This window comes from Sinocyclocheilus rhinocerous, unplaced genomic scaffold, assembly GCF_001515625.1.
Source record: "Sinocyclocheilus rhinocerous isolate Xijiao unplaced genomic scaffold, SAMN03320098_v1.1 scaffold541, whole genome shotgun sequence".
Taxonomy (NCBI): Eukaryota; Metazoa; Chordata; class Actinopteri; order Cypriniformes; family Cyprinidae; genus Sinocyclocheilus; species Sinocyclocheilus rhinocerous.
Genome location: NW_015658519.1, coordinates 2,416,139 through 2,426,589, shown reverse-complemented (window position 1 = coordinate 2,426,589; position 10,451 = coordinate 2,416,139). Strand labels below are relative to the sequence as shown.

Genomic DNA, 10,451 nt, shown 5'->3' with positions numbered 1-10,451 from the left:
TTTTTACCTGGTGCAATGGCCAAATATTTAACATATAAAGTTAAATAAGTTTACTTATTTAAAACCTAAACGAATTAAAATGTTATAAACAATTGTCATTTTAAAGGGGTCATATAATGCTGCTAAAAAGAACATTATTTTGTGTATTTGGTGTAATGAAATGTGTTTATGCGGTTTAAGGTAAAAAAAAAAACATTATTTTCCACATACTGTACATTATTGTTTCTCCTCTATGCCCCGCCTTTCTGAAACACGTCTATTTTTACAAAGACAAAGGTGCGGCAAGCACATGTGATGACCCCGGGCTGGACTCCGCTTTGTCCACGGTGAAAGTTGATGTATTCCCTCAGCGACCAGCACAGATCAGCTCTAGGCATGACAAACAGATATAGTCCTCTTTTGGAAGGCCAAACAAAGTAGTTTCGCTTACACAAGGAAGCACACAGCGCCTTCACCACATGGCAGTGGCGGCAACAACAACAATACTACAGCGAGAATCAAAGTTACGCCTTCTTTCTTTGCGTGAACATTTGGGCGGCGTTATGCAAATCTTCCCAGATAGTGACGTAGACATGTGGGGGTGTGTTAGAATGAGCCGTTTTAGGTAGGCGTGGCTGACTCTTAACTTTTATAAAGAATATCTCTTTGGATTTGAGACTTTAGTCTTTGCAACTTTACAGATCTTCTTTATGCACCAAGAGCTTGTAACACTCCAAAGAGAAAAGAAAAATTGAAATCGCATCATATGACCCCTTTAAAGAAAAGTGCCTTATATTTAGAGGTGAATGCTAAACTCTTTTCACACTACTTGTCATTTGAGGTGATAAAAGAAGGCATCTAAAAGCAGGGTCTAGATTTGATAGCTCTTTCAATGGCTATTTTATCTACCTGTAAAAGGCAAATGAAAAGCAATCAGCTTCCCAGCATGTCGTCAGTGCCACCCTGTGTCAAAAATCCCTCAGTCCAGGGAATAAAATCTCATGATGGACAGCAAATCACCAGCTGTCCTGTGGTCAGTTCATGCTCCTCTCATTTATCTGAACAATTCACACAAGCAGTGGGCTCGAGACATACATTAGGAAGGAATCGTTCCTTTGACATGGAAGGATTATTCATGGCTAACGTGCTTATCTGTGGCCAGAATATCCAGGCGTCTGCAGAATGATGTTCCTTTTTGGACATAATGGAAAATAATTTCTTTAGACTTTAGTCATTCTCATGCACTTTGCATTTTTACCAAATCACAATAGTTGGAAGGGTGAATTATCTTAGTATTATTTTGTTTCTTTTCTGCACTGTAAATAATCCAGTTCTTCATTCATACATCAGTTTATGATTAAAACAAAAACCAGCTGTTAATAGAGGAAAATGTTATTTTTGAGAATTTAACACGTCTTCTATACATTTCTAAATTGCTATGCCATACTTGCATTTGTAACACCTGTGCAGATAAAAGGGAAAACATAATTGTCAAAGCAACCAGGAAATAATACTTTTTAAATGTTTTTTAAAGAAGTCTCTTGCTCACAGAGGCTGCATTCATTTGATGGAAAATACATTAAAAACAGTAATATAGTGAAATATTACAATTTAAAGTAACTGTTTTCCCTTTGAATATATTTTAAAATATAGGCCTAATTTATTCTTTTCATTCAAAGCTAAATTTTCATCATCCTTTTCAGCATCAGCATCTTCAGTGTCAAATGATCCTTCACCCTAATATGCTGATTTGCTGCTCAAGAAACATTATTAATATAGTTAATTATCATTACATTATTAATTATTATTAATATTGAAACATTTTGATATTGATGCATTTTTTCCCGGGTTCTTTGATGAATAGAAAGTTTAAAAGAAATTATTTATTTGAAAGTAAATTCTTTTGTATAACATTATGAATGTTGCAAATGCTTCAGTATTCTTCTGGGTGTAAATGGGTATTTTGACATTAAATACTTGACATTTTATTAATTAATTTTATATAAGTGTAATGTTTGTACTTCATTCTTAAAAATTGATTCACTCTGCAGGAGCATGTGAAATTCACTGGCCAAAGCAAGAAGGTGATTAAAAGAAAAATGGTTGCAAAGGAAATGGTTGTGACTTCTACAATACACATTTCCCCTTATGCATTCATATAGCATATGATTACATTGTTGATTACAAATAAAATTCATGGACATGTTATGCCTATGACAGCTTTTGTTGTAAATAATCTGTCAGCACCAAGGACAGAGTTCACTTAATAGTGTCCTCCTCACACTGGAAGTCCGTGTGTGTGTGTGTGTGTGTGTGTACTTGTTTATGCTACACTGAGGGGACCAAATGTCCCCACAAGGATAGTAAAACCTGAAATTTTTGACATTGTGGGAACTGGACTGTGGTCTCCACGAGGGAAAAAATTAAATTATGTTTATCTGAAAGTGTAACAATGCAAACAGGTTTTACTTAAGGGGTAGGTTTAGGGTTAGGGGATAGAAAATATCGTTTGGTCAGCATTAACTGAATAGAAGTCTATGGAAATCCCCACAATTCACAGAAAAAAATGTGTGTGTGTGTGTTTTGAGAGAGCGGCGTACCTAAACTTTTATAGGCAGCTTTAAAGTCATTTTAATTTCATTGAGTCTCTCTTTTTGCAGAAATCACTCTTTCTGGTGTCATTGTAACTGTATTATGTCGCTCACGCGCTGATTGGGCACGAGAGGTGATGATGTGTCAGAGCGCGCAACTCGCTGCAAAGCTTTCTTTGAAACGCTCAAGAGATTTGAAACAAACATCTCACAAACCAAGCAGTCGTTCTCACACACTTCAGTTTCAGTGGCAAAAAAAATCAAATAATTCTGCTTTTTAAACACCGCTGCACATCTCACCTCACCTCATCAGAGGAAGAACCCTCTTTCCACAGATGATTTCAACATACTTTCAGGCGTTCTAGCAACTTTTTAAAAAAAATTCTGTGACGCAAAGCAGCAAATAAACTCGAGGAACATGATGAAGCAGCCCATGGAGCACATCAAGAGACCAATGAACGCGTTCATGGTCTGGTCGCAAGGTCAGAGAAGACAGATGGCACTGGAGAACCCAAAGATGCACAACTCTGAGATCAGCAAGAGACTCGGCGCCGAGTGGAAGCTGCTCTCCGAGTCTGAAAAAAGACCTTACATCGACGAGGCCAAAAGACTACGCGCCCAACACATAAGAGAGCATCCAGACTACAAATACCGACCGAGACGCAAACCTAAAGGACTGCTGAGGAAGGACACGCTGTTGACTTTACCGCGTCACGGCGAGCGAGAACTTCAAGCCATCTCAAATTTGGACAAACCTCGACCCCTTCATTTAGCTGCGTCCATGCAACATCCTTTCATGGAGCCGAGCCGGCCAACTGTTAGCACTGCTACCACTGCTTTTCAACATGAGAAACTTGCTTTAACCCCGGGCTCGTTGGCTTTCTCTTCAGCTTTTGGCTATCAGAGTGGACACCGGTCCTTCGGGAGTCTGGGATGCTCGGGTCAGTACGCGCACACTCACCTGTCACCTGCAAACCCCGGATACCTGCTGCCCTGTAACTGTTCGCCCTGGTCTTCTTCCAGTCTCACACCTCCACTTGCCTATATAGTGTTTCCAGGTATGAGCAAGACTGCGGTCAGCTCTACAGCGCTGTGACTCAGTCATTAAAATGTCATTAGTATCGCGGAAAGTTCCGATTGGTCTTTTCTCAGTTCAAGTTCAAGTGCAGCTCGAATAAATGTTGATTAAAATACGTTTAACTATTATTATTAATAATAATTTTATTTGTTTGTTTGTTTGTATGTATGTATGTACTACGGGATATTTGTTTTCACATTGTTATAAAGCCCATTTGCTAGGCTATTATTGTAATAATGATAAATGTTAACTTACTGCTCAGAGCCAAAGACGACTTTTATCACAATCAAATGCAAGACACCGAGTTATGATTTGAATAGTCTTTGTATATTGACATGTTATCTTTACTTGAAAATTTGTATATAAATGGAGCGAATAACTCTTTCAAAGAGATTTTCTACATGCTAAATAGTCAAAAACAACAACAACAACACCACACACACACGTGTTACATTATGATGTTAGTACATATGACCTGCTGATTTGTATAGTGTCCAGTGTCTGTAGGTATTTTAGCAGTACTACAGCATGCGCATTTGAAATAAAACACTTGTTTATTCAAAATAAACTGTCAACTTAACGTGTAGGCTATACTATATTTTAATATTACACAACATAACCGACATTTTTACTTGCATGTAATTTGACCTAACTAAAAAGTCGCAGTATTTGACCTTTGATAATTGCTATTAATTGACAGTCTTGTGATTCATCCACAGGCTGTTATATGAAACATCCTTTGACCGCATTCAAAAGCTGTGACTGAAATCCTTAAGGCAAAACACATTGTATCATTAACTTTTCAATTGTAAACAAATTGTCAATTGTCTGGTAAATGCTTGTCTGTTCTGTTTTCCATAATAAAGGCATATTTTAGCTAGCATTCCCTGGTTTCAACAAGTGCATTACCTTTGTGCTTTTGCCATTGTTTTCTTTCCCATATCCTGAAATCTTTTTCATGTTATTTCATCTTTTTGTCATTTATCTGTCCAATGTAATATATTTATATTGATGTTCTAATTACAAATATGGGTTGCAAATCAGGGTTGAATATTTAGCCCAATTAAAGCTCTATGGCTTTTTTTTTTGGTATCAACCTTTTGTTTTTCCACAATTCCATTTTCTATCTATCTATCTATCTATCTATCTAAGCCAATTCTATATAGCTCATATATAATTTTATATAATTCATATATATACTGTATATATATATAGCCTATAGTTCATCTAACATTTGTAATTTCTCGCTAAAGCACTACACACACACACACACACACGCACACAAAATTTAGGTCCCCACCGTGACATGAGTCCCCATGAGTCTGTGTGTAGTCAGGTTTAAGTCCCCACCAGAATAGAAAAACAGGTACACACACACACACACACACACACACACACACGGTTTCTACAGAAACCGCAGATTATGTCTGGAACACATCCAAATGATTAACTACAATAAACAAGCTACAACTGCATGATATCATGCACAATCATAAAGGTGTTCATTGTTTTTTTTTCATAATTTATTGGATGATGTACAGTACTATACATCTGATCACATGCACCTTAATGCAGTTAAATGCTATAGCATTTTTGAATCCTTGCTCATTCCACAATGGCTCACGTTTTCTTGGCTGTCCTCACAAATGTCATTAATTACTCATTGTTATCAGACTCTTTTCATCATCTGCTGATTCTTCATGCATCAGTAATAAGCAGAGGAACAATCAGAGGTGAAGAAAAGGCAAAGACAAGACTTTATCTCGAGTGAAATGTTTACTCACCAAGTCAAAATGATGCAATAATTAGGTGTGCATTGTAAGGCCTGTCTGAACTGTTCTTAGATATTACACATCAAGTGACTTCAGGAATAATTTGCGGTAGTGCTCAGAGAAATGGCAATTATGATGACTCCTTTTATATTTTTGCTGAAAGTAGGTTGAACTATGACAACTCAATGCTTATCAAGCATCACTTTATGAGTGTGCATGTGAGCCTTCACACTATAAAAAGCAGTCTCACCCTGTCCAGCCTCAGTCAACCTCGACACTTGTCACCACCAACTTCACCAGATCCTAGACGAGAAACGAAGACAGAAGCAGAATGAGTGCCACAGCGCTGCAGACCACAGGTTTTGTATCAGGCGCCATCGGTACGGTTGGAGTTCTTGCTGCCACGGTTATGGATGTCTGGTGCACCGAAGACCAGCAGGAGCACAAGGCAACCTCCATCCACCATTATAAGGGCCTGTGGAAGGACTGTGAGGTGTCCCAGACTGGACTCACCGAGTGCCAACCTCTCTACAGTTACCTGAGCTACTCAAGTAGGTTAACATAATGCGATTTTCTGTGTACAAACTCAATAATGACATCCTATTCATTCAAGTCTATTTCTGAACCTAAATTTGGAAATTTGTGCTGGAAATGATATTTTTTCACTAAACATTTCTAACATTTCTAGTCTAAAAATACTGGTATATAAAAAGTTTTTCCATGTCTCTGAGGAGGTGTTGTCATCTGATCAAGTCCATTCTTAAAGGGACAGTTCACCCAAAAAGGAAAATTCTGTCATAATTTACTCACCATCATTGTATGGAACACAAAAGATATTTAAAAATGTTAGTAACCAAACAGTTTCGATTCCCATTGACTTCCATTATATTTTTTAACTACATAATCAAAGTCAATGGGAATTAAAAAATATCTTGCAGGTTTGTAATGACATGAGACTGAATAAATGACAGAATTTTCATTTTTGGGTGAACTATCACTTTAATAATAAGTTTAGGATGAAATAAAACAAAAAGCATTGATTCAAAAGCATTAATATTCTATATCTAATGTTCTGCTTTCTTTTCTTTTCCCTGTATTTTTTCAGGAATCCTTCAGGCTATAAGGGCTATGATGATAGTGGCGATTTTAGTAGGTGTGATTGCAGTGTTCATCGGATTCTTCTGCCTAAAGTGCCTCAATATGAGAAGCATGGATCTACTGACCAAGGGCAAACTGGTGCTAAGTGCAGGGATTTTGTTTATCATTGCTGGTAAACAAAAGCTTATTATTACTCAGTATCTAAACTAAACCCCACTGATCTTTCAATTTGTTTCTATTATGTTTACAACCTTTTATTGTTACAATAATTCCCAATATAATACACATGGTCCACATCATCTTTGTTCTTTTCAGGCATTTTTGATATTTCTGGATCATCAGTGTATGCTGATCAAATAGTGCCTAGTTTCATGATGCAATACCAGACCCAATACAATCAAAAGCAAGGAGAGAAGGGAGGAATACATTGTGGGAATGGCATGGGCATGGGCACGGGCACGGGTATGGGCGGAATTGATTCATTTGCTTCCAGGTAAGATGAAAAAAAAGATTTTCACTCACATGATTCACAGGTGTCTGTTAAGTGCTGAACGCATAACTTCCTGTTATCTCTATCTTTGTTTTGAATGGTCAGGTACACATTTGGTCCTGCCCTCTTTGTAGCCTGGGTAGGTGGAGCTTTGTTACTTTTGGGAGGAATTTTGAAATGCATCGCATTCAATACAATGCAAACGTAAGTTTCATTCCAACACAGACCTTCTATCTATCTATCTATCTATCTAGATGTTCTGTGACACATATTAGGTTAATGGGTTGTAAGCTAACTAGCATGTTCTATTTTAGCAACACTGATACAAGAGACGGCTATATTTACAATGCCACATCCCAGCGCAGTGGGGCAGATGAAGACTGTCGCCTCCAGAGAATGAGAGGAGAACAACAACAAATTTAATCAAAGAAAAAAAAAATTTCTTGTCAGACCTATGTAATGCCTTGCACTGATGAACTGAAGTAATCTTTTTGAATGCTGAAGATATTTGCAGTTAAAATGTGTTAAGTGATTTGTAATGACTCTATTGAAAAGTCTTGATTATATAAGGGTGAATTGGCCAGATAAGGTGTGTGACACAGGGAGTGTCACATATGCTTAAGATTCAGTAGCTAATCATTGTAAATAATTGTTTAAAATTATAATAAACTTTTGCAACAAATATAATTGACATGATGCAGCTGATTTGCTTGGTTGAGCCCAAAACATGTTCTTCAATTAACAGAGGATGGAGAAGAGAGGGGGGAAAAAAAAGAGTCAAACTAATTGCTGATTTTCTAGTAGGTTGTTATTTTATTGAATATTTTTTAAGGCAGAAATAAACATCTTAAAGTGTATTACAGCTATGTAGATATCATAACATAGACTTGTATTTTTATATAAAGCTATATAAAACTAACCCTAACCCAACCGCTAAAAGAACACTGTCTTAAAAATGTGATATTTACAGAGCAATTTTCCAATATTCCTAAAATATTAAATCTTAAAATACAGTTCAGCCTCCAAAATGGATAGAAAGCTCTTTGCCAACATATAACTTTTCTTTTTGTCATTCACATTCAACGTTAAACCAAGAACATCCTTACACAACATAGTGTTAAATGTGCCAGGAATCCTCTACAACAACTCTAAAAAAGGCCATCGAACATACCCAGAAAAACACTGGTCTCATTGCAGATGTCCTTTGTGTGATCCCTGTAATTATTAAACAATGTTAACACACAGTAAATCTGTAATATGATAATTAAAGTTAATTATTTCTTAAAATACCTGCTAACAGGTGTGTTTTCCTTCAAAACTGCATCTGTCCATGTGACAAAATCAAATCTTCTTTGGACTGAAGGTGTTTTGGCTTGACTCTGGTTTGAAAGGGACTTCATACTCATTTCTGAGCACACTGGCTGTGAGATGATTAATAAAACCAGCAAATAGTCTCAAACACAATTACTGCGATCTTTTCTAGTACATACAAAATACATGGTACTATATTCTTCTTGAACAATTAGGGGGAAATGTTAAAAAAGTAATTATATATGCTTACAGTTTGAGAGGTAGCAGCCATTGGTTGGATCCTGAAAAATAAATATATAGATAAATACATACATAAATAATATATATATATATATATATATATATGTATATGTGTGTGTGTGTTTCTTTCTGAGGCATTTGGCCAAAATCAAAGGATAGTTCAACAGATATTATAAATTACATAGATACAGTTACTTATTACACCCACAGGACCCTAGCATAACTGCTCTTAAATTCCTATTAAACATGCTTTTAATCAGTGGGAGGTGGATGACTTTCCGGGTGATTTGAAAAATGCCCCACAACATCAATGCAAGTTGTACTGAAACACATTTGAATGAAGAGGGGGTTACCTTTGTGGCAAGACAGGACTTGTAGTTCCTTGTATGATTTGGGCTGTACATTGTGAGGCTGAAGCCAAACCTCCTAATGCACAAAAATACCCACAAACTTTTAGTATTTAAAATTCAACTATTTGACCAAGATCGAACATCCAAAGATACATTACAAATTGCAAAAATAAGACTATAAAATGAGCCTAACAAACCAGCATTTGAAGGTTGACCATGGTCTGTCATGGGGTCACATAGTTCGGAATCACAGCACACCTCACTAGCTTCAACCAGGTTACCATCATCAAAATCATCCCAATCATTTACTCCCAGGTCAAAGGTCACATCAAGAGAACCAGACCAGAGGTGATCAAAGTCAGCACTGTGCTCTGGGTTTGCATGGGCAGTATAAACACTGGCTTTATTAGCACTTATTCTGTTCATCTGTCCATCGTTGCATGGCTTGAGTTGACTGTGAATCAAAACCCCTGAAAAGATGATGTGTAACAGATAATTTCAGTTTTATGTGAGGAAAACTGCTTTGCTATTATTGCTAATATGAACAATATATAGCAAGCATCAGATGCTCTAAAAAACATACTTTGAGGTAAAGCCAAAGGTTGAGACTGTTCTAATGCTGGGTCTCCAATTTCAGAATAAAAGTCTCCCGGCTCATCATTGTAACCTGTAGATAGTTTGACAATTGATACGTCAGACTTCTAAGAGCTCTTAAAAAACTAGATGGAGGAGAAAGAGGAAAAACTTCTCATTTAAACTTGATGTACTAAAAAGAGTAAAACTAAAATGAGTAAAATAACAATCTAAGAACCTCATAGACATTCGAAAAACGAATAAAAATGACAAAAACATGCTACAAAAATGTAAAAAGTAAAATTAAACGAGAAAATCTAAAAACAAAAAATTCAAACTATTAATAAAAATTATAATAGCATCTCAATGATAAAACGTGACCTGTGCTGGCAAAATGAGTCACAATGAGCAAATTTTCAAAAATTTGTTATTTTATTTTCTATATTCTCAATTAAAAGACCTTCAAAATGATGTATGATTTGTTGGAATCGGACGGAAAATGAATGAGCTACACCTGTTTAAATTCAAGTCAGCAAAGTTAGTTTTGAGAAAAATTGAGTTAAAGTTTTCTGAAGGTTCCGAAGTAAAATCACCTAGCAACGTTGATTCTTTACCTCCAGTTCTTTTCTTAATAATAATTACTATATTAGTAAGCACAATATAGCTATTTTTTATTTTATCTTTGTTATTATAAAAACACCTGCAAAAAATAAACACAGTAGAACAAATATAAGAAACAAATAATGCATTACCCTTTTCATTTTACATTTAAACAAAAACATTCAAGAAAACAATGTAAAAATCCCTTTAGTGTATTCATTACAAATAAATTGATTATTAAAACTACAAAAGCAATTCAATCAAGAGCAGTGAATGATTCCCTCTTTTCTTTTATTTTCAGATTAACATTAATGAGACAGACGGCCTATATATTAAGACCTACTGTAATGCACAGATCTAATATAATGT

The 10,451-nt window shown here is 35.9% G+C and overlaps 3 protein-coding genes across 5 annotated transcripts in view; 2 read left to right on the top strand and 1 right to left on the bottom strand.

Annotated features, from left to right (window-relative positions):
• Window positions 1-2,991: 2,991 nt before the first annotated feature.
• On the top strand, window positions 2,992-3,666 carry LOC107722506 (transcription factor Sox-14). The gene has a single exon (XM_016530871.1). It carries the CDS (start codon window positions 2,992-2,994, stop codon window positions 3,664-3,666), a length of 675 nt encoding a protein of 224 aa, XP_016386357.1.
• Window positions 3,667-5,477: 1,811 nt separating this feature from the next.
• Window positions 5,478-7,527, top strand: LOC107722530 (claudin-18-like). The gene is made up of 5 exons (XM_016530895.1): window positions 5,478-5,971; window positions 6,526-6,690; window positions 6,861-7,011; window positions 7,114-7,212; window positions 7,323-7,527. The coding sequence occupies exons 1-5, from the start codon at window positions 5,752-5,754 to the stop codon at window positions 7,429-7,431; spliced, it is 744 nt and encodes a 247-aa protein (XP_016386381.1). The 5' UTR covers window positions 5,478-5,751; the 3' UTR covers window positions 7,432-7,527.
• A 406-nt stretch (window positions 7,528-7,933) lies between these two features.
• The window catches only part of hfm1 (helicase for meiosis 1), a 15,948-nt gene continuing 13,430 nt past the window's right edge, over window positions 7,934-10,451 (bottom strand). For all 3 annotated transcript variants that reach the window (XM_016531100.1, XM_016531102.1, XM_016531101.1), the window contains exons 35-40: window positions 9,493-9,576; window positions 9,107-9,379; window positions 8,913-8,985; window positions 8,570-8,600; window positions 8,299-8,429; window positions 7,934-8,223 (exon numbers count right to left, since the gene is read on the bottom strand). In XM_016531100.1, the coding sequence (XP_016386586.1) occupies window positions 8,157-8,223; window positions 8,299-8,429; window positions 8,570-8,600; window positions 8,913-8,985; window positions 9,107-9,379; window positions 9,493-9,576 (659 nt within the window). In that variant the 3' untranslated portion in view covers window positions 7,934-8,156. The remainder of the gene's footprint in view (window positions 8,224-8,298; window positions 8,430-8,569; window positions 8,601-8,912; window positions 8,986-9,106; window positions 9,380-9,492; window positions 9,577-10,451) is intronic.

Bases quoted from the DNA above. Each gene is read 5' to 3' on its own strand.
- LOC107722506 (XM_016530871.1), top strand. From the start codon at position 2,992: ATGAAGCAGCCCATGGAGCACATCAAGAGACCAATGAACGCGTTCATG.
- LOC107722530 (XM_016530895.1), top strand. From the start codon at position 5,752: ATGAGTGCCACAGCGCTGCAGACCACAGGTTTTGTATCAGGCGCCATC. The intron at 7,012-7,113 runs GTAAGATGAAAA...TTGAATGGTCAG, and splicing joins ATTGATTCATTTGCTTCCAG to GTACACATTTGGTCCTGCCC. The intron at 7,213-7,322 runs GTAAGTTTCATT...GTTCTATTTTAG, and splicing joins GCATTCAATACAATGCAAAC to CAACACTGATACAAGAGACG.